Consider the following 24,769-nt stretch of genomic DNA (forward strand, 5'->3'; position numbering starts at 1 on the left):
TTCATGCATCTATTTCCTCTAGGCTGGACTATTGTAATTCATTATTATCAGGTTGTCCTAAAAGTTCCCTAAAAAGCCTTCAGTTGGTTCAGAATGCTGCAGCTAGAGTACTGACGGGGACTAGCAGGAGAGAGCATATCTCACCCGTGTTGGCCTCTCTTCATTGGCTTCCTGTTAATTCTAGAATAGAATTTAAAATTCTTCTTCTTACTTATAAGGTTTTGAATAATCAGGTCCCATCTTATCTTAGGGACCTCGTAGTACCATATTACCCCATTAGAGCGCTTCGCTCTCAGACTGCGGGCTTACTTGTAGTTCCTAGGGTTTGTAAGAGTAGAATGGGAGGCAGAGCCTTCAGCTTTCAGACTCCTCTCCTGTGGAACCAGCTCCCAATTCAGATCAGGGAGACAGATACCCTCTCTACTTTTAAGATTAGGGTTAAAACTTTCCTTTTCGCTAAGGCTTATAGTTAGGGCTGGATCGGGTGACCCTGGACCATCCCTTGGTTATGCTGCTTTAGACGTAGATTGTGGGGGGGTTCCCATGATGCACTGTTTCTTTCTCTTTTTGCTCCGTATGCATCACTCTGCATTTAATCATTAGTGATCGATCTCTGCCCCCCTTCACGGCATGTCTTTTTCCTGGTTTTTTCCCTCAGCCCCAACCAGTCTCAGCAGAAGACTGCCCCTCCCTGAGCCTGGTTCTGCTGGAGGTTTCTTCCTGTTAAAAGGGAGTTTTTCCTTCCCACTGTGGCCAAGAGCTTGCTCATAGGGGGTCGTTTTGACCGTTGGGGTTTTTCATAATTATTGTATGGCCTTGCCTTACAATATGGAGCGCCTTGGGGCAACTGTTTGTTGTGATTTGGCGCTATATAAGAAAAAAAGTTGAGCTGGTTGGTTGATGTTGTTTGTATTTGGTCCAGAGTTTAGACACAGCTGACTGTGAACAACCAACATCTTTTGCAACATTGCATGATGATTTACCCTCTTAAGAGTTTGATAATCCTCTCCTTTGTTTCAATTGACATGTCTCGTGTTGGAGCCATGATTCATGTCAGTCCACTTGGTGCAACAGCTCTCCAAGGTGTGATCACTCCTTTTTAGATGCAGGTGTTAGTTTTGGGGATGAAAATTTACAGGGTGATTCCATAATTTATTCCTCAGAATTGAGTGAGTCCATATTTTTTTCCCTCTGCTTGGTCTAAAAAAGTAACCGTTTACTGACTGCCACAATTATTTTTCCTGATTTCTTATAGTGTTTCTTAAAGCTAGAAAGTTGCCATTTGAAATGACTTTAGTTTTGTGTCATGTCTGTGATCTGCTTTTTTTCTACAAAATTAAACAACTGAATGAACATCCTCCAAGGCCAGTGATTCCATAATTATTGCCAGGGATTGTAGGAGCCCAAAAGGGACATAGTTTTTTTTTTGCATTTGACAGTGCAGCTGGAAGACTGAAGATAAAAGAAGTCCAATCAGTGGTCCCTCCCCTATACAGCTTACTGGTTGCTAGTCCAGACTAACATATTGCCCATCATAAGAGAAGGTAAGGGTGCCTGACCTATGGTCAATGCTACATACATAATTTGTTCCTTAACTCACTTTGTGATACCACCCTTGATGCCCACATTGCACACCAGAGCCCCCTTCACACTGTTGATTAGACTGCTCTTCCCCACATTAGGAAAACCTGCGAAAGATGACAATTCAGGCAACATGCTTGAAAAAGCGTCATAGAAAAAGTCAACACAGGATGTGGATGTGATGTAATCACTCCAGACACTTTGTGTAGCACTATTTTGATGATCATGTCTTCAGAGGTTCATGTTGCCCCTGTTGCACAGCAAGATATCATTTATCCATCTGAGCTGAAAGTCCAATGATCTAAAGCCCCTTTCACACCGGGCCAACATACAGTTGCATTATGTGGCGTCATGACAACGCCGAGTTATGCAGCTTAACGCCACAATACGCTGAGGAACACAAAAGGTGACGTGAAACGGATGCAAAAAATTAAACATGTTTAATTGTTTTCATGGATTTTTGGCGTAGACCACTGGATGCAAAAAGGAGTTAGTTTTCACACAAGCTGAGGTAACGTTATGGTAATTAACGAGACTGGATGCCACACACACACACAATACCATGCTACCTGACGCCAATTTATGATTCCTGGAAGAATGATAAACTATAACAGAAATCAGAGCGCGCACCTGCAGCGCTGCAAAAGAAAGAAAAACTTGAACACACATCAGAGTGCACACCTGCAGCATGACACAGGAAAAACGATAAACCAGAAGAGAACACAAGTGAAATCAGTAATAAAGGCCATTAACTCCTGGAAATAATGTATTCTGACTATTTCCAATGTATCAACTCCATCTGCGTGTCCAGGCAGTCTACTCTCCCCAATGCTGCACGCAACTGACAGACATTCCTGCGCCATTAGATACGCAGCATATGCAACTTGAAGCAGGCCCGGTGTGAAAGGGGCTTAAGCCATTAATCAACATGCACGGTAAGGTAATCTGTTGTAACTTTGCCATATTTCATGACTGAAAATTTTTTTTCTGTGAAACAAGACTTCTGACACTGAGTGAACCAGATGAGTGCATGGGTCCAAAAGTTTACAATTTTAATTTGACATAAATTTGTGAAATGCTTTCAAGTGTACAGTGACATCATGTGCACAACAGACAGCACATTGTGGTTCTGCACTGGGAAGGACATGAAAGTGTGCCATCTGCAGGTTGCATTTAGAAAAATTAAAATACATCAATTGCTCTTGCTCTGCAACATTTGACAAATTTTATGAACTCACACATACTGATGTGTTGTGCTGAGTGGACAAAAAGGGAACAGTGCTTACCAACTACACCAACTTTGAGTGAACCTCCTGCCTTTGTGATTGTAGCATAACTTTTAAGGAATTCCAGAAGACAAGTGTTTCCAAAGCACACTGCTCCTCTCGACATGTCCCGGGCTGGATCGTAGGCAATTACGTTGCTGTTCTTAGCTTGCTAAGGAGAGAAAGAACAACTGCCGACTCACAAACACTTTGCATTTCAAATGGCAACAGCTCCTTCCCTCTGCTTAAAAACAAACAAAAGGCAGTTTGCAATTATTACAACCCCTGGCAATAATTATGGACTCACCAGCCTCGGAGGATGTTCATTCAGTAAGAACTGTAAGAAACCGCCTAAAGGAAATGGGATTTACCTACAGAAAAACTAAACAAAAGCTATCATTAACACCTAAACAGAAAAAAACAAGGTTACAATGGGCTAAGGAAAAGCAATCATGGACTGTGGATGACTGGATGAAAGTCATATTCAGTGATGAATCTCAAATCTGCATTGGGCAAGATGATGATGCTGGAACTTTTGTTTGGTGCCGTTCCAATGAGATTTATAAAGATGACTGCCTGAAGAGAACATGTAAATTTCCAGTCATTGATGATATGGGGCTGCATGTCAGGTAAAGGCACTGGGGAGATGGCTGTCATTACATCATCAATAAATGCACAAGTTTACGTTGATATTTTGGACACTTTTCTTATCCCATCAATTGAAAGGATGTTTGGGGATAATGAAATCATTTTTCAAGATGATAATGCATCTTGCCATAGAGCAAAAACGGTGAAAACATTCCTTGCAAAAAGACACATAGGGTCAATGTCATGGCCTGCAAATAGTCCGGATCTTAATCCAATTGAAAATCTTTGGTGGAAGTTGAAGAAAATGGTCCATGACAAGACTCCAACCTGCAAAGCTGATCTGGCAACAGCAATCAGAGAAAGTTAGAGCCAGATTGATGAAGAGTACTGTTTGTCACTCATTAAGTCCATGTCTCAGAGACTGCAAGCTGTTATAAAAGCCAGAGGTGGTGCAACAAAATACTAGTGATGTGTTGGAGCGTTCTTTTGTTTTTCATGATTCCATAATTTTTTCCTCAGAATTGAGTGAGTCCATATTTTTTTCCCTCTGCTTGGTCTAAAAAAGTAACCGTTACTGACTGCCACAATTTTTTTTCCTGATTTCTTACAGTGTTTCTTAAAGCCAGAAAGTTGCCATTTGAAGTGACTTTAGTTTTGTGTCATGTCTGTGATCTGCTTTTTTTCTACAAAATTAAACAACTGAATGAACATCCTCCGAGGCCGGTGATTCCATAATTTTTGCCAGGGGTTGTAGTTGTGATTGAATTATAGCAATAGTGGGAAAAAATAAAAAATCAACACATTATTCATCTTTTTTGTGAATATTTTTTCTCTTCTTTACACAGTGAACTTAAATTCACATGAAAACCTAAAATTCAAATAGAAAAAAAAAGAAAAAGAAAAAAGGTTGGCTTTTTTTTTTCCTTACTGTGAAAACCACAAATATGTTTAACAAACCATTTTTATAACCTAGAATGCAAATATCACTCACTCATCTTCAACCACTTAGTCAAATTATGGCTCGTGAGGGGCTGAAGCCTATCCCAGCAGTCAGAGCGTGAGGCGGGGTACACCCTGGACAGGACGCCAGTCTGTCGTACTGCCACATATAGACAAACTAACACATTCACTCCCACTCGCACGGACAATTTAAAATGTCCAATCCACCTAACCTGTGTGTCTTTGGATGTGGGAGGGAGCTGGAGCACCCGGACAGAACCCACGCAAACTCCACACAGAAAGACCACAGGTGGGAATCAAACTCATGACCTTCTCACTGTGAGGCAACAGTGCTAACCACTAAAATTCCGTGCTGCCCTTGAATGCAAATATAAATTGTAAATTTCCAAAATGGGTAAAATGGAGCAAAAACGTAAATAGATATTGGAATGACTGTGAAGAGTACAACACTATAATCATAGCCCTGATAAAGGTACAGTCATGTTTTTTTCCCCTTTTAATTGGTGCAGGCAGGGAAGAGAAAAGAGAGAGAAATCCCATTCCCGTGTGTGTTGGAGGAGCATAGCACAGAGAACCGCTCCATTATGCTGCATTTACACATAGGCAGGACATGTTACGAATGCCATTTTTCTGCAATTCATGGCACATTCCTGACATTCTTAACACGACTTAACGCATCTGAATAGGTTTCTTTATACTGCGTTTACACATAACGATGGCACGTACGAATGCCACGAAGTATACATTCTTGGCCGCTGATCACGAATGTGATGATTTGGGGCAGAGGCGTCAGGTGTCCTCAGGAACTGCTGCAACATATTACCAGGCGTTACGATTAATGGCACATGTTGTTGGGGAATTATCAGGAACCATTAAGCACGATCAAGAATAATGTTCTGCGTTGTTGCGCGCTATCGTGCGTAACAGCGCATCATTAAGTTCTGAACGAGGTGAATTGTCTCCACACACACAGCCATATTCATCCAACCGTCAGTTGCTGAACAATTCAGATCGCTCCAGTTTGTTCCTTAAAATCCACACCATAAGAACTTTGAGACTGCTTAGTTGGGCTCTGTGCTGTGGAGTGGCAAAGAGAGAAGGAGGAGACGGAGATAGCCAGATGTGTGGCTCCACGCGGCTCTCGTGCGTTTTTCCAAACATCAAGCACATGCAGCAGGTGGAACACCTGCAGGAGCACGCTGAGGAGCACTGAAATTAGACTTTTAGCCTACTTGGCGAGCACTGGAATGAGACTTTTAGCCTACTTGGCGTCACTGTCCTTTGGCATACTGCAGCAATGAAACAATGCAGCGCAGCAGGGTTTGATTGTGCACACGTCAGAGAAGAACGCTGTCACACTCTATTAAGGATCAACACACTTAGTTGCGACATCCACGACATGAGGCAAAATGAGGGTGGTGCGTGACAATCATGGAAGATTTTTGACAGCCAAAAACATGCTCCACAAAAATCACAAATATCAAGCACCAACATGCACTATTAAGAAACCTATTCAGATGCGCTAAGTCACATTAAGAATGTCAGGAATGTGCCAAGAACGACGCTAATATGACATTCGTAATGCATCTTGCCTATGTGTAAACGCTCCTTAACAGTGGGTGTTGGTGCATGATATTCGATATCCCCCGCCCCAAATAAAGCGGTCATTTTAAAAATCAATTTTTGAATGTTTTGAACATGGCATGCATGTGTCCAGGGCATGCGGTAAGTTTTATATCTTGTGTCCAGCCTTGATTTTGCACCAGGATTGCCCTTTTTATATGCCCTGTTTATATAATAACTCATGGAGATAAGCGCCACCAGACAGCCAAGGTAAGTGGCTAACAGTATAATTTTAAAGTGTTTTAAAAGTAATTTTAGAAGGTTTCTTTGAATTTACTGAGGTAAATATGCAGGTTTTATTCTAGCCTATGGTGTCAAGAAGTAGTTATTTCCTTACCCTGTACAATTACATTATGCAACCACTTAGTCCATGACTGACTGGATTCTAAATCAATACTGCACTGATTAAATTTTTTGTCCTGAGTGACACTATGAAAAACAAAAAACATCCAACAATAGAGCCCATATTGTAAACAGTCATATGATCAAAATGCAGAGCAACTAATGTGCAGCAGAATTACCATTTTCTTTACCAAATCAGTATTTAAGCTACATTTTTATGTTAACAAGCACCTTTTCAGTTCTGTGAACCACAGAACTACCATATTGTGTTGTTTGTTATTCTTGGAGGTTGTAACCAGTTCTAACAGCACAGTACAAGCTGTTCAACCTTCTCAATCCTCCATAATATCTACAGTTTGGTACAGCATCATCTCCAAATTTTTCTTTTAAACTGCCTGCTTAGTATTATGTGGTTTAATGGAAAAGTTGGTTACCTCTGACGGGCACCATGGGGTTTAACTAAAGAATTTAAACAAAGAAAAACTCTTGAAATATCACTGAACCATGTGTTTAGAAAACTTCAACTTGTAGCTCAGGTGAAATATTTCAAACAACTTGTTCGACTACACTTGTGGTAAAATTAGATGACTGGACACAAGTTTACACAAAAGTCCAATCATCTTCCCTTGAACATGTCAGATCAGAATTTTTGTCCTTCATGCACATCTTGACATGGTGTGTTTCTATTGTGTGACGTTTCATTGAAACCAACCAAACATTTTAGTTGGACTTGTGGTGAGAAAATTCATGGACAGACTGGGTTATTTCTATATAACACAGTCCCTCTCCAACAACAACAAAACTGCTCCCAAAGCAGGGACATAAGTCCTCTTTTTTCTTGCAAGTCTGAATGAAAATGTTGCAGGTCTTCTAGATGCAAAATGGTACATTCTGGTCGGTGTCTGATAAATGCCGGTGACAAAAAGCATGACTTTAAGCCTCCAATGTTAGTCTGACAATGATGTGTAAGTGCACCTCATACCACTGGTTTTGGCTCCATATGTGCTGATGGTTTGAAAACCACAACTGGAAACTGCTGTTGTAAATACTGCGTCCACTTCTCCACATTCCGTCTTGGAACCAAGTCTAAAATGTCAAACACCAAATAGTTAATAGAAGACTTAGAGAGCGCTAACGCCAACCTCACATTGCCTACCATCAAAACCCTGATTCTCTGTCTGGGCTCATGTAACATTCACAGCTAGAGAATGGCCACTGTATATGTATTAGGGATGGGTATCGATAAGATTTCATTGATAGATACCATTATCGATCCGATTCCTTATCGATACCTCTTCTGAATTTTTTTGTGTACTAAAAGTAGGCTTTACAGGTTTTCTATGTCAGCGGGTCAAAGAGCCTTTTCTTATCATGCACCCGCTCTGTGGAACGGTCTTCCTGTGACTGTGAGGCAGTCGGAGTCCGTGGACATTTTTAAGTCAAGACTTGAAGTCTATTTTTATTCTCTTTCTTATGAATAGTTTTTATTTTTTTTATCTGTTTTATTCTTTTACTTCTGTTTTTAATTATGTATTTGAATTTTTTAAGTTTTATTTAATTTTTTTTATGTTGAACCGTTCTATGTGAGGCGCCTTGAGACGGCTTTTGTTGTGATTAAAAATTAAGCTGGTTTTCGGTGAAAATTTTAACGGCTGATGAGAGATTTTGAGGTGATACTGTCGCTTTAAGGACTTCCCACGAAGCGGGACGTCGCGCAGCGGTCCCAGGCGCCGTCGTCAGCCTGTTTCAAGCTGAAAACTTCCACATTTCAGGCTCTATTGATCCAGGACGTCGTGAGAGAACAGAGAAGTTTCAGAAGAAGTCGGTTTCAGCATTTTATCCGGATATTCCACTGTTAAAGGAGATTTTTTTAATGAAAGACGTGCGGACGGATTGCAGCATTGGCTCGCAGCCGCTGCGACGCTCCGCCACAGGAAAAACACCTCTGTTGGAAGCCTTAAGGACAAGTTGGAACATGCCCAGCTGTTAAACAATTTCTTACTCACTCCACTGAAAGCCATCAAAAGCCGCCTGGATTTTACAAATGGTTATCAACACGGAGGTGTTTTAAATAACATAAAATGTAATAAACATCTCTAGTGTAGATACATACATATATAAACATACCTACATACATATGCGTGTGATTTTATACTACATATTTACAAGATAGAAAAACAAAGTGCACACAACTAAACAATGATCAACAAAACACCCTAACCCTCAACACCCTTCCTCCTCCTTATACCTAGAAAAAAAAAAAACATGTACCTATACAGCTGCTTAAAGTGGTTCATGCTTGGACATTGCTTGAGCTCCACCCTCAATCTGTTCCACATCCTCACTCCACAAACAGAAATACAAAAGCCTTTTAATGTTGTATGTGCCCACTGATGTTTTAAGATAAACTCCCCCCTCAGATTATAATCCCCTACTCTATTAAAGAACATGTTTTTAATATTTCCAGGAAGTAAATTGTTTATTGCTTTATACACGATTTGTACTGATCGAAAATGCACCAGATCAGTAAATTTAAAAATTTTTGATTTTAAGAATAGTGAATTTGTGTGGTTTCTATAACCAGTATTATGAATTATTCTTATAACTCTTTTCTGCAGTATGAATAATGGTTGTGTCGTACATTATACAATTATAGACTTTTGATGAGGTGTACCCGTGATTATGCAGACCTGGTCAGGATGGAGTTCACCGAGGCCTTGGACGAGGTGAACCTCATCCTGACGAGGTCCGCATAATCACGGGTACACCGAAATTAAACGTCTATAACTGTTTTATTATATGGTAAACAAGAAAAATGGGAGTTTGTCAAACATAATAAAACTGAAAAATCAATCTCAAGTTTCAGATCTTTATTATTACTGTCATACTGCACCAACAGGTCCAAAATAGTTCATGAGCACAATCTCTAAAGCCCCTTTCACACCGGGGCTGCCTGGAGCTTCCTGTGGTGTCGTGACGACGCAGGAATGTTTGTGTCAGGTGCGCAGCAGGGGACAGAGAGGAGGTGAGAACGCAGCCTGCAGGTTCTCTGCACAGAGGAATCAGAGTGCAGTTTGGCTGCAGACAGACTGTGCTGAGCTGCAGGTCTGTGTTCTGAGTTCTGTTATATTTAATCTTTCCTACTTTGACCGCAAGATGCGCGTGCGCATGCACGTGAACGAACTGTCTAATACTAATTTTAATATCTTGGACACATTAAAAATATCATTTATATAAAGTAAAGAGTTTCGGACCCAATACTGACCCCTGTGGGACACCACAAGCAATGTCCAAGCATGATGATGTATATTCCTCCAACTTCACAAATTGCTTTCTGTTACTCAAATAACTTCTCACCCAGTGCAACACTAATCCCCTGATCCCATACCATTCAAGTTTATTGATTAATATATCATGACTGATTGTGTCGAAAGCTTTTTTAAGGTCTATGAATATTTCAACTGAATGTAATTTATGATCTATGGCATTTAAAAAGATTAGTGAGGTAAACAGGCTCCTGTAGCTCTGCAGGGATCACTGATTTTTATTTTATATACTAGTTGGAGGACACAGCCCATGAGCTGTTGTCACAGAACCGCCATCTTGCTTAGTATGAATATGCGTCATCAGGCATTAGCTTAAATAGAAATTGAAGATGCACTTACTTAAACTTGGGTTAAAGTGATCTGAAATTCTAAAATTGCTGAATAAAGGCTAGAAATTATAAAATTTTCTGTGTTGATCTGTATTCTGTAAAGTAGTGACTTCAATTTTACTGCCTGAATGCTTTGTTGTGACAAATATCGCACCATTCGTTTAGCGATTCAATTAGAAGTCTCACTTTCATAAGTCTCACTTCATTCCCTTTTAATTAGCCTCTGGGTTTTTTCCCCCTACACATCAGGTTTTCCATCCTGAGATAAAGTAAAGCCCCTTTCACACTGGTGTCAGGAGCTCAGCACTCCCCCTGCTTTCACTGCACATGCGTCATTTCGGAGCGCATGCCGCGATTCACCGATCACCTTGTTTCTGCTTAAAACTCCACTCCAATCACCACCTATCTAAGCGACAGATATATGAAGCTACACAACAATCATTTCCACATAAAAGACGGGAGAGCAATCACAGCAGCACGTCTGAGACTCTCTCTCTCAGTCTGACTCTCTACACCAGAGGTCTCAAACTGATTCCAGAAAGGGCCGAGAGGGTGCAGGTTTTCTTTGCAACCACCCACTCCACCAGGTGATTTCACTGATTAACTGATTCCATCAGCTCAAAGTGATAGAGTGGGTGGTTGCAAAGAAAACCTGCAGCCTCTTGGCCCTTTCTGGAATCAGTTTGAGACCTATGCTCTATACCCAAAGCGATCAAACGGAATAACGTTTTTATTAACCATGAGATGACAACGTAAAACCTCTTAAATCATTCTCAAGTTAGTTTTAAGCAGAAACGAGGCAATAATCTGTTAATCACTGCTAATGCATGACGCCATGATGCATGCGCAGCGAAGCCGGCCGGCCAAGCTTCCATGTCCACTAACTCCTCATGGACAGATCGCGCGATCGCCGTCTCCACGGCGCTTTCACCTTCTTAAGTTCTCTCACGATTGTGGCACTTTAAATAAAGTCCATTAACTCCTGGAAATAATATATTCTGACTTTTTCCAATGTATCAAATCCATCTGCGTGTCCAGGCAGTCTGTAAAAACAGCATCATGGAGCCAAGCTTCTCCCCCCAGCGTGCAAGGTTTTTTTGTTTTTTTTTACTCCCTGTGCGCAACTTATGCAGCCATTCCAACATACTTGATACGCAGCACAAGGCAACTATGTAAGCCCGGTGTGAAAGGAGCTTAAGAGCAAATTCATAGAATGGAAATGTTTTCTCTCAATTTGGTGGGTGACATGACAGTCACTAACCACCTTTGACATGTTCTGCTACTAATATAAGAATATACACAAATGAGATTAATTTCTCTATGAAATACTCCATTCCAATGTAGTGCTTTCAGATCCCAATGGAGTGGAGTACACATGATGGGCGTTAACAGGGGGCAAACTTCAGTACCGACAAAACTGGCTGGTGTGTCAATTTTGTTTTATTCCTTTTATTTGAAATTTTTTACGGAGAAGCCCTGCCTACAAGCAGCCACTGCAGGTGGGTTAAGAGCAGTCTTTATTATGATGCGAGCGCACAGTCTTGGGTCTCGGTTGTTGTATTTTGCACTTCATAATGCACCACACATTTTCAATGGGCGACAGGTCTGGACTGCAGGCAGGTCAGTCTAGTACCCGCACTGTTTTACTATGAAGCCATGCTGTTGTAACACGTGCAGAATGTGGCTTGGCATTGTCTTGCTGAAATAAGCAGGGACGTCCCTGGAAAAAGACATTGCTTGGATGGCAGCATGTGTTGCTCCAAAACCTGGATGTACATTTCAGCATTGATGGTGCCATCGCAGATGTGCAAGTTGCCCATGCCATGGGCACTAACACACCCCCATACCATCACAGATGCTGGCTTTTGAACTTTGCACTGGTAACAATCCCGATGGTCTTTTTCCTCTTTTGTCTGGAGGACACAACATCCATGATTTCCAAAAACAATTTGAAATGTGGACTCATCAAACCACAGCACACTTTTCCACTTTGCGTCTGTCCATTTCAAATGAGCTCGGGCCCAGAGAAGGCAGCAATGTTTCTGGCTGTTGTTGATGTATGGCTTTGCATGGTAGAGTTTTAACTTGCACTTGTAGATGTTCTGACGAACCGTGTTAACTGACAATGGTTTTCTGAAGTGTTCTTAAGCCCACGCGGTAAGATTCTTTACACAATGATGTTGGTTTTTAATGCAGTGCCACCTGAGGGATCGAAGGTCATGGGCATTCAATGCTGGTTTTCGGCCTTGCTGCTTATGTGTAGAAAGATCTACAGATTCTATGAATCCTCTGATTATATTACGGACTTCGCTAAATTCCTTGCAATTGAATGTTGAGAAACATTGTTCTTAAACTGTTAGACTATTTTTTCACACAGTTGTTCACAAAGTGCTGATCCTCGCCCCGTCTTTGCTTGTCAACGGCTGAGCCTTTTGTGGATGCTGTTAACCTGTTCACCTGTGGAATGTTCCAAACAGGTGTTCTTTGAGCATTCATCAACTTTCCCAGTCTTTTGTTGCCCCTGTACCAGCTTATTTGAAATGTGTTGCAGGCGTCCATTTCAAAATGAGCAAATATTTGCACAAAAACAAAAAAGTCTATCAGTTTGAACATTAAATATCTTGTCTTTTTTGTGTATTCAACTGAATATAGGTTGAAGAGGATTTGCATATCATTGTATTCTGTTTTTATTTACATTTCACACAATGTTCCAACTTCACTGGAATTTGGGGGGGGGGGGGGGGGGGGGGGTTGTATGCCACAGAAGAATAAGAAGGGTTTGTTTGTTTTATTCTGCACGGTCATGTGATATTTTGAGAAAAAGCGCAGTTCGTGTCAAAATAAGGCCATAAAATACTTTTTTTTTTTTTTTTTAGTTAGCGGTTTTGTATGACAAAATAAATGGAACATGGAAACTAATTTTGACAAAAATCCATATACAGACAGAGGTTTTGCAGCCAGGAATTTCACTTCAGTATTGTGCACAGTATAAATAACTGCACCACACTTAAAAATGTCAGGAATTGTAAACACATTTTAATTGCATGAATAGAATTATTGGACACACACCTGAGCATGGTATGTTTGCTCGCTGACCAGTGTCAGGAGCTCAGCACTCTCCCTTAGAAGTGCTGTGGGGTTTGCTGTGTCTCTTCTGCGCTCTTCTGGACCCGGGCAGATTAGTCTGTTTAATATTAACTTTGGTGACATGTTTCTTCATCTTGCAGTGTTCTTCCAAGGTTTTATTCCCGAAATCCGAATATAACATGCAGAGGGCTTTACTGGGAAGACCTGGGACAAATTCACAGAGTCTTGCCTTTGTCCCGTAAAAGCCAACTCCCGCTCCAAACGTCCATTTATACCTATTTTTTTACACCACTACTGATGTCTTCAACATGGTCTTCGTCCTCTCTCGCTCTCTGTAATTTTGGTCATGTTAAAGACGCAGCTCGACAGCCCAAACTTGCAGTAAATCAAAATGTCCACATCTGGGTACTTTCAGTAGCATTCGATATTACAGAGATTCTGATTGGCTGAAAGTAACAAATGACATAGCATATTTTAGCTTGCTGTTTCAGAAATGCAGTTCCCATGCATATGGGGAAAGGTTTAACAAGGACGGCTGGCCCCGCTGCACCACTACCCCTCCAGCTCAATTTTTCTCAACGGGTTTACGCCAATCTCAGAAATGGCCCAGAAATCCAGAAAAAGTTGAAAATCTGGGATGTTCTAGGATGTTCATTCAGTTGTTTAATTTTGTAGAAAAAAAAGCAGATCACAGAGATGACACAAAACTAAAGTCATTTCAAATGACAACTTTCTGGCTTTAAGAAACACTATAAGAAATCAAGAAAAAAAAAAAATTGTGGCAGTCAGTAACAGTTACTTTTTTAGACCAAGCAGAGGGAAAAAAAATATGGACTCACTCAATTCTGAGGAATAAATTATGAATCACCCTGTAAATTTTCATCCCCAAAACTAACACCTGCATCAAATCAGATCTGCTCGTTAGTCTGCATCTAAAAAGAAGTGACCACACCTTGGAGAGCTGTTGCACCAAGTGGACTGACATGAATCATGGCTCCAACACGAGAGATGTCAATTGAATCAAAGGAGAGGATTATCAAACTCTTAAAAGAGGGTAAATCATCACGCAATGTTGCAAAAGATGTTGGTTGTTCACAGTCAGCTGTGTCTAAACTTCAAAAATCGAAAATGCACAACAAAACAAATGAGAAACGAATGGGAGGAAACTGGACTCAACGTCTGTGACCGAACTGTAAGAAACCGCCTAAAGGAAATGGGATTTACATACAGAAAAGCTAAACAAAAGCCATCATTAACACCTAAACAGAAAAAAACAAGGTTACAACGGGCTAAGGAAAAGCAATCGTGGACTGTGGATGACTGGATGAAAGTCATATTCAATGATGAATCTCGAATCTGCATTGGACAAGGTGATGATGCTGGAACTTTTGTTTGGTGCCGTTCCAATGAGATTTATAAAGATGACTGCCTGAAGAGAACATGTAAATTTCCACAGTCATTGATGATATGGGGCTGCATGTCAGGTAAAGGCACTGGGGAGATGGCTGTCATTACATCATCAATAAATGCACAAGTTTATGTTGATATTTTGGACACTTTTCTTATCCCATCAATTGAAAGGATGTGTGGGGATGATGAAATCATTTTTCAAGATGATAATGCATCTTGCCATAGAGCAAAAACTGTGAAAACATCCCTTGCAAAAAGACACATAGGGTCAATGTCATGGCCTGCAAATAGTCCGGATCTTAATCCAACTGAAAATCTTTGGTGGAAGTTGAAGAAAATGGTCCATGACAAGGCTCCCACCTGCAAAGCTGATCTGGCAACAGCAATCAGAGAAAGTTGGAGCCAGACTGATGAAGAGTACTGTTTGTCACTCATTAAGTCCATGCCTCAGAGACTGCAAGCTGTTATAAAAGCCAGAGGTGTTGCAACAAAATACTAGTGATGTGTTGGAGCGTTCTTTTGTTTTTCATGATTCTATAATTTTTTCCTCAGAATTGAGTGAGTCCATATTTTTTTTCCCTCTGCTTGGTCTAAAAAAGTAACCGTTACTGACTGCCACAATTTTTTTTCCTGATTTCTTATAGTGTTTCTTAAAGCCAGAAAGTTGCCATTTGAAATGACTTTAGTTTTGTGTCATGTCTGTGATCTGCTTTTTTTCTACAAAATTAAACAACTGAATGAACATCCTCCGAGGCTGGTGATTCCATCATTTTTGCCAGGGGTTGTACAACCACAAATTCTCCCATGTGATTCCACTGATTGTAAATATCGCTGAGTAGAGCAGACTTCTTCAGTGATGCGACCTGCTCTTGTCATTGGTAAAAATAACAATAATACCGGTAATAAAAAAGACCTGTGCTCTCTATACCCCTTGTGGAACCAATCTGAGGTGTGTGGTCATGTCGTGTACCAGAGTATGTAAATGTTCAGTTCACAGACACTCCAACACCCATTTGTTTTGGTTTTGTTCAAATTCATAGGTGGCGGCATAATTACTGGTGACTGCACGAGGCTAAATGGACTGCATTTATATATAGTGTTTTTCCATCTGAATCATACGCTCAAAGCGCTTTACAATTATGCCTCACATTCACCCTGATGTCAGGGTGCGGCCATACAAGGCGCTCACTACACACCGGGAGCAATAGGGGATTAAAGGCCTTGCCCAAGGACCCCTAGTGATTTTCCAGTCAGGCAGGGATTTGAACCCATGATCTTTTGGACTCAAGCCCAACACCTTAACCACTAGACCATCACCTTCCCCAACTAACTGTAACATGGTATGACAGAATCCTTTTTTAAAAATATATATTACCTATTTTACTTAAAACCATAACCAGTCTCTTGTGGCCTTCCCTCTGCAGCACAGCCTCCTCCAACTGGGGACATCTGCACCCCAGAGGATCACGAGCATCCAACACTTCTATGACAACATCAGATGCATCAATTACCTGAAAAAATAGAACACATTGTGGATTTTCAGCTTCACAAACCATCAAAATGCAGGGTTACTGCACGAACCAGAAATACTGCCATGTGAGTGGCACTTTTCAAGCCTGATTCATATACAAACTGCACATTTCAGAGTATGCATTCCTACATTTAAGGGCTGCAGCATTTTCCAAGAAAAAAGGCTGGGACAGGGTAGTTTATTCTAAATGTAAGAATTAAACATTTTTACAGCCAGTTTTCTGACGAATACATGAACATTTCCAAGTCACTGAATATTTCTTAGACTTCATTTATATCAATCATTCAGAAATACAAACAGTGTGGTACTTTATGGTAAATCTGTGTCAGGTAGGCATTTCTCAAAAACTAAATGCCCATACTGGAAGAAGACAAGCGAGGGAAGCCACCAAGATAACTTTGGAAGAATTTTTGGCTTCCGTGGATGTGAGTGGAGAAAATGGGACTAGTGCAACATTTTTATTTTTATTTTACATACAGTCCCTACTTTTTAAAATTTGTGGTTGTGTCTGTTCCATTTCTGAAATTAAAGAACTGCTATAAAAAAAAGTGTTAACATTTTATTGTTTTTTTTTTTTTCAAACTTTGTAGAACAAACGCAAACACCAAACTCTTATAAAGAAGGAAAAAATACACAAACGTGCAGGAAAAACTGAACAATGCAGACTGATTTGACTGATGATTTTTAGAAAATAATAAGCGGTAACTTTGAAATAAATGAAACGTAGAGCTGCAGCGTAATAACTCTGAAAAATAAAAATCAGCAGCTTGTATTTTTATTCTGACTAGAGTTCATTTCCTTTTTTTCTCCTCCTCAGTCACGTTTTGTGCTTGAACATCTAAAATAAATATCTTTGGAAAATAACAGCCTGTTAAAGTTCAGAGTTCTCAGCTGCTTTATGTGATTTCTGCTTCTGAACATCGCTGCAGAGTTTCTCCACATCAGGTTTTTTTTTTTAAACGTGTGTGTGATTTTTTTTATTCTGTTCATTCATATATTCTCATTTTAAAGGAATTTTGACCATTTATTTCATCTCATAAATTCAGTATAACTGTCACTGACAGGCGCACACGGTGTAAACAGGATGGACCATCAGAACACTCCAGGGTGTAATAAAGGCAGCGTCACAGTTTTGTGTTGCTTTTCACTCTGAGTGAGAGCGCATATATTTAAACTCAGAAAAATCCATATAATTTATGGACAATCTGTGTAGGTTTACATGTATGGCCTCTACTGTACACCAAGCCTCCACAATTGTACACAACCCTATGTACCCAGGATGAAAAATCCTCTTTGTTTTGTTTTTTTTTTTTATCAGTACATACTTGCATTGCTAGATTTTATTCATCCCACTGAACTTTGCTGGCAGTGAAGCTTCAAAACCATGGAAGACGAAGAGGCAGGATAAGCTTCCACATCCACTATAACTTCTCATGGATGGATCACCAGCGAGAGGACATGTCCACGTCCACTAGCTCCTCATGGACGGCACGCCAGCAAGAGGACACGTCCACTAACTCCTCACAGACAGATCGCCAGCGAGAGGATATGTCCACATCCACTAACTCCTCAGCGAAAGGCTATGTCCATGTCCACTAACTCCTCACAGACAGATCGCGCTTGATCGCCTGCTGCAGCTCCGCCTTCACCTCCTCAAGTTCGCTCATGATTGTGGCAGGTTAAATAAAGCCCATTAACTCCTGCAAATAATGTATTCTGACTTTTTCCCAATGTATCAAATCCATCTGGTTGTCCAAGCAGTCTGTAAAAACAGCGTCATGGAGCCAAGCCTCTCCCCCACAAGCAACCTACGCAGCCATTCCTGCCCAGCTCTCCCATGCGCACAATCTGTGCAGCCATTCCTGCGTACTAGATACACAGCACATTGCAACTCTACGCAGGCCCAGTGTGAAAGGGGGTTAACATAGATTTTTTTTCAACCCATTCAAATCCAGGGTTAGTTCTGATTGCAGATACATATTTGCACAGTCCCTTTCCCCCTGATTTCACATCCAATTTTCACTTTCAATTTCAATTTATTTTCATTTGTATAGCGCCAAATCACAATAGAGTTGCCTCAAAGCGCTTCACACAGGTAAGGTCTAACCTTACCAACCCCCAGAGCAACAGTGGTAAGGAAAAACTCCCTCTGAGGAAGAAACCTCAAGCAGACCAGACTCAAAGAGGTGACCCTCTGCTTGGGCCATGCTACAAAACATAAATTACAGAACAATTCACGGACGAACATACCGCATTTTCTGCACCATAAGGCGCACCGGATTATAAGGCGCGCCCTCAATTGGCGGGTACTTAACCCTTACAAAAGGCGCACCGGATTATAAGGCGTGCTCTCAATTAGCAGGTACTTAACCCTGACAAAAGGCGCACGCTAAAGCATATAGTCTACGAAAAAAAAAAAAAAAAAAAAAAAGGTCACGGAAGCAAAACGGTGCGTTTATTTGAACTTTTTAACAACTTTGAACTACCGGTATTCAACAATATGGTACTCACATTATTTTTTTATTATGGTTCTGTCACAAATCCATCCTCATCTTCTGTGTCTGAATTGAACAGCTGGGCAATTTCGCCATCAAACACGCCAGGTTCCCGCTCATCTTCCCTCTCATCATCGCTGTCGTTTTTGCCTTCAGCCGAATGGTGACTGTAGAGACGCTTCTCCCGGCTGTTCTTTGTTCAATGACCCATTGCTCGAGTTGGTCTTCTAGCTGTGGCCACCTCGCTTTGTTTCCGCGGAAACTCCATCTGGTCTTTTTAACTTGGCGCAGTTCATTTTCTTGTTTCCTCTCGCAGCTGCTCTATTCCCATGAACCACCGCATAACTGATAGCCTGCAGTTTGAATTGTGCCTCGTAAGCATGTCTCTTCGCTGGCGCCATTTTCGGGGTCCTTAGACAAACAAATGTTTTGCAGTATACCTGTAGTATACGGTAACTACCGGAGGAGTGGCGGAGGTAAGTGTACGTACCACGGACTCTTCTCTGGTTTATCGCTGGCAGCGTACGTACTCTATGCTACCAGCGTACGTACTTTACGTATTACGTAACGTTCTCCGATTGGTTTATCGCTACCAGGGTACGTACTCTACGCTGCCAGCGTACGTACTTTACGTATTACGTCCCTGTGTCAGCGGAAAATGGTCCAATGTTCCGACGGTCAAAGACAACGTCGGTCGTTTTTACAGATTTTGGAATTCAGTGCGCACATAAGGCGCACCAGATTATAGGGTGCACGGACGATTTTTGTGAAAATTTAAGGCTTTTAGTTCGCCTTATGGTGCGGAAAATACGGTACAAGAAATGCAATTGGCACACAGGACAGGAGGAACATCCAAGCAGGATCATCCCTTCTTGTGCCACATTAATTAACAATATCATCATAAATGATATAGAGCACATTGCTCAAAGCGGTTTATTGATAAATGACATCAGTGATCATCTGCCTGTTTTTACTTTCCTTGACTTGCAGCCTACAAAATACGAGAGCTTAAATCAGCCCACATACTTCAGAGATTGAAGTGAGACAACAATTCATGAATTCAGAGGTGAACTTTTAAAACAAGAGTGGTCTGGAGTTTATGTGGCTTCACAATAAATGGTGTCTGCTAAAATCATATAAGAAAATCTCAAAAAGTGAAAAACCTTGGTTTACAATAGGAATGATGAGAGCATGCCAAAAGAAAAAATATAACGCAATGCTAAAATACCCTCGGCCTATGAGCCTTGTGTTCTTTATTATTTGCAGTTGTTTAAGTATTAAGATCCTGTTGTCTTACATACAATTTGTACATGTTCAATGAAGCCCTCTATTAATCAGTCAATCAAAAACAATATTTACTTTTTAAACAGTGCCAGCAGGAGGCTTTCCATGTACATTAGTTTTTGACAAAAGCAGAAGTTATGCATATCAAGGCATATTTGTAGTTCACCCCCTGTGCATTTGCTGGTATTAATGAGAAATTTAACTCCATAGGAAGTTAGCTTTGAGTTAGCGGAAGTTAGTATGCACGCTAACACCACACAATATGTTATCAGGTTATAAAAAGAGCATTTTCAGTTTTAGAAGTGTTTATTCTCACTATCCTTTACATAATATATGACAAACAGGATATATTTACACAGAAACGAAAGAGGTTTGCAGCTACCAGCCTGTGATGACACCATGCTAACGTCCGTGAAATAAGTTTGGAGGTGTTATTAGGTTCCAAAAATGGAGTTTTCGGTTTTAGAAGTGGTTATTTCTCGCTAGCTTTTACATAATATGAGAAACGCATATAAACACAAAGCAAAGCGGCTGTAAAGAGACCAGCCACTGATGTCACCGTGCAGCTCTCTACTCTGACTGGCTGTTATCCCCCGCAACTCAAAAACAAAGCAGAACAGATTGAAACAGAATGTGACTTTTTAACTCCTTAAAATATGTCAAGGTTAGCAATCTCTGAACTTGTCCAAGGTCTGTGTCCTGAGAATGTTCCCTGTGAATTTGAAGACTGTGGCAGTAATAGAACTGGACTTATGCTGAACACAGACAGACAGATGGACGGACGGACAGATATCAGGTCTTCGCAATACCTGATGGCCATATGTTGGCCTTGGGTAACAAACTGTACAGACACTATTTTAAAAAACGGACACCCAGAACTGAAATAAAATATAAACATAAAAAAAATAAACTCATAACTATTATAAGAACTGCAGAGAAGGATTATAATAGAAAATTGAGGGAAAAATCACAGAAACATGAAAGCAACATGGAATGTATTAAACAAAGCAATGAGACTAAACTCTAAACAAAAACACCTACCAGATTATTTTATTGAGAATGATGTGTATATACACAGCAAAAATATTGCTAATGAATTTAACTTCTTTGAAAGAAATATTGGAGCAATATTGCAAAATCCATGAATACAATCAACCAAAAGAAACATTTGAAATGGGAAGCAAAATAATGCAGTCTGTTTGTTGGGGAGGTCAGTGATTAGAAAGTTTTATCTATTGTAAGGAAATGCAAACATCTACAGACAGTGATGGACTAGGTATGACAATTATTAAAAGAACCATTGATTGCAGTGTTAAACCGCTGACGTTCATTTGTAATCTTTCCATACAAAGCAGTGTTTTTCCAGAACAAATGAAAGCTGCTAAAGTAACCCACATCTTAAAAATGGGAAAGAAAACAAATTTAACAACTACAGACCATTGTTGCAGCTCTCACAGTTTTCTTAAGTTCTTGAGAAATGGTTCACTCAAAAAATACTTTTTTTTTTAGAGACACATAAGTTAATTAGCGAAAACCCACTGTTTTTCCAATGAAAGAAAGTCTAAATTAATAAAAAGTTACTTATATCTGTGTGTGAAATCCTGTTTGAACAGCATAATGTCTATTTTAAAGTTAGGGCAGTCACAATTATTACAATATTGGCCAATTGCGATTATTTTTCATATTCGCAATTACCGTGAATTATTTATTTTATCCACAAAGCATAAAACAACTCAGAATCTGGCATCATTGTGCTGCAGCCTCGCTCACGCTGTTTCGCTCTCGTCTTAAGGCAGGACAATAACATGGAGGCTGAGAAGCAATCTGTCCTGTCGTTCGGATAAGACAGCCGATTAAAACAGTGGCCGCCTTCTTCAAAGCTGTCTAAAATGCGGAGTTTACTGAAGGAGCTGTCGGTGTGTATGTCTCTGTGTGTGTGCGCGCGGAGTCAACAGGCTGCAGACTGCGAGGGAGGGGGTGGGGGAGGAAGGTTCCTGAATGGAGGCATGACACGTTACAGTCTCCTGAGAACCATCAGTGCACAGTGAGCGCGGAGCAGAGAGAGGATTTTAACCCGAGTGAACAAAAAAACCAAAACGTGGAGCCGCCTTTACTTCTCTCTGAACTTTCTCTCCCGGTGATTCTGCCGTTACCGTCCTGTTTACACCATGTGCACGTCGTATACTGAATTTATGAGATCAAGAGATGAAATGAACGGTCAAATATCTTTAAAAACATATATAAAAAATGAGAATATATGAATGAACGTGGAGAAGCTGTGATGTTCAGATGCACAGATCACAAAAGCAGGTGAGAACTCTGAACTTTAACAGCTGTTATTTTCCAAAGGTATTTATTTGTTCAATCTTGAGCTTAATGTAGTGTTTAAGCACAAAACGCAACTGATGAGGAGAAACAATTTCAGAAATGCAACAGAAACAACCACAAATCAGAAAAAGTTGTGACTGTATGTAAAAAGAAGATAAAAATAAAAATGTGCACTATTCCCAGTTTCTCCACTCACAGAAGCCAAACGTTCTTCCAGAGTTGTGTAATTATACTACAATAGTAGAATATAAAGAAGGGGAAAAAAGAAAAAAATAGACAATATATTCGTCAATCGCAATTATTTGTCTGACAATTAATCGTCTCCAGAAATTCCTAATTGTGACAGCCCTATTTCAATTGAAAGAAAAAGTCTTACTGTGCGTAACATCTTGATGGCACAAGATGCAGTTTACAAAACAGAACGCCTCCACAGGTCATTTATTCTAACTGCAGTCAGACTGTATAATACCTCATTGTTTTAGCACCATAATCACCTGCTGATTTTGCACTATTAACTACATCTACTGTCACATTTTGTGCTTTATTACATGCACATCTGTGCAATTATTTTATCATATCTCTACATACTTACACTCACTTATATTCTATTTTCATGTATTCTGCTCACATCAGTATTTATGCACCCACCAGAGAACATTGCAATATACTTTAGTTACCTTTCTTTAATGTACATTTTTTTTCTTTACTACTGTGACTCTTACTGCTGCAACAAGTGATTTTTCCCTGTTGTGGGATCAATAAAGTTTATCTTATCTTAAAAATGCAGATTAAGCAAGCTAACATATGTTTGCATCGGAGACAGTTTGAAGTAAATTCATCCCAAGGACAGATTTGATTTGTGAGAAATAACTTGAACAATATCAACAGACAATGAATTCTGAGAGAGAGAGAGAGAGACAGAGAGAGACAGAAAGAGAAGTGTTCAGAATAATAGCAGTGCTATGCGCAGAACGTTTCATCCATTTCTTTGTAGTTTAAACACGACGTGGAACTCATTTTAAAATTTGTAACGGTGTCTCACATTCACTGCTGTGTGGTTGAGCGGATGAGCATTATATTATCCTTCAGTCTGTTCTAGGTCAAAGACCCTCTTAAATTCAGAATACCCTTGTGTGCCAAATGGGCATCATGATAAACAGAAGAATATTGCCTTACCTTGTTTAATTCAGAGCAAAGAAATTGCTTCGAGTTCTTGTCTGCTGCAGTCTGTTTCTTTGACTTGCTTCCAACATCTTCCTGTAAAGGAAGATATAAGCAAAATGAACGTGAGTCACGATTAAAGGTACAACATTCCATTCTAGGCTGATCACTGCCATGTTGGCCTTTACCTCTCGCGATTTCTTGGTCTTTGGCTCATTTTTTTTATCCGCAGCCTCTTTTTCTGCCTTCCTCTTCTTAGCTCGCTCCTCTTTCACTGCTTGCCTCTTTCTCTCTCTTTCTTCTTCAAGCTAAAGAGTAAAACATCCCACCCCCCGACATTCAGAAATGGCAGGAAATACACTATAACACCTTGTGGTGGCTTCAAAAAAGATACAACACTGATTAGCTGCGAACCTGAAGCCGCCTCTGCTCTGCCTCCCTGAGGACCTCCTCTTTGAAGGGAGCACTGCTGGGCACTCCTGGATCCTTCTTCACTCGGTTCCTCACTCCCTTCTTTTTTGCCTCTTTTCGAAGCTTTCTGTTGTGTTCCCGTACCTAAAGAACAAATGGTAAATGGACTGCATTTATGTAGCATTTTACCATCGGAATCAGAAGCTCAAAGCACTTTACAATGATGCCTTGCATTCATCCATTCACACAGACACGGATTTCAGGGTGCTGCCATGCAAGGTGCTCACTACACACTGGGAGCAACTAGGGCAGAGGTCTCAAACCGGTCCCAGAAAGGGCCGAGTGGATGCCATCACATCAACACCCACGCAGTCCAAACTGACACAGCATACATTTATCACCGTGCAACGGGCGATAAAGCCCAAAAGTCAGACACTTACCTTCTTTTGTATTTTATAACGTTTGGCACAGGAGATCCGCTTACTTGCTTTCTTTAACTCTAAAGAAAAAAAAAACAACAGTTTGAATGAATTAATTTATTTTGAACAAGAAAAACACACAAAAAAAATAAACAAATTTGCAAGAAAAATGTTGATTAAAAAAATGCTCAAAAACGAGTAAGAAGAAGTAAACACTTATAAACTCCTACCCCCTTCCCACTATTCATATATTAAAAGCGATGACAACTTAATTACATCACCATGCAAATTCAAGATATTTAGTTAATACCCACCCACTGCTTTGGGGAGGAGAGACATTATTTAATGACTAAAACAAATATATATAAATAATCATAAAAAAACCCAAACAAATAAAAAACCAGATACATAGACCCATCTCTCATTGTGAAAACTGCTCATCTGCATACATTCATAAAGTGTTCCTTGTGTACATTTTTTCCACCCCACAAACTGAAATACACATACTCTTCATAGTTCTGCAAACAGTGCCTTTTTTAAGTTTAGTGTTCTTAAAGTATTACCCCCCACCACCCCCACAACGTTTTAATAATATTCCCTGGAAGTATTTTTTTTTTTTTACTTTAACC

General features: G+C 40.2%; 1 protein-coding gene and 1 non-coding gene across 3 annotated transcripts in view; both read right to left on the reverse strand.

Moving 5' to 3' along the window:
* Positions 1–24,769, reverse strand: part of gnl3 (guanine nucleotide binding protein-like 3 (nucleolar)) — a 39,758-nt gene that overhangs the window by 9,909 nt on the left and 5,080 nt on the right. For both annotated transcript variants that reach the window (XM_034166968.1, XM_034166967.1), the window contains exons 2-9: positions 24,162–24,220; positions 23,725–23,865; positions 23,499–23,618; positions 23,326–23,406; positions 15,887–16,022; positions 7,342–7,445; positions 2,868–3,018; positions 1,601–1,688 (exon numbers count right to left, since the gene is read on the reverse strand). In XM_034166968.1, coding sequence (XP_034022859.1) covers positions 1,601–1,688; positions 2,868–3,018; positions 7,342–7,445; positions 15,887–16,022; positions 23,326–23,406; positions 23,499–23,618; positions 23,725–23,865; positions 24,162–24,220 — 880 coding nt within the window. The remainder of the gene's footprint in view (positions 1–1,600; positions 1,689–2,867; positions 3,019–7,341; positions 7,446–15,886; positions 16,023–23,325; positions 23,407–23,498; positions 23,619–23,724; positions 23,866–24,161; positions 24,221–24,769) is intronic.
* LOC117508066 lies at positions 6,574–6,702 on the reverse strand. Its single transcript, XR_004559976.1, has one exon. It is a non-coding gene; the product is annotated as a small nucleolar RNA SNORA47 (small nucleolar RNA).

This window comes from Thalassophryne amazonica, chromosome 3, assembly GCF_902500255.1.
Source record: "Thalassophryne amazonica chromosome 3, fThaAma1.1, whole genome shotgun sequence".
NCBI lineage: Eukaryota > Metazoa > Chordata > Actinopteri > Batrachoidiformes > Batrachoididae > Thalassophryne > Thalassophryne amazonica.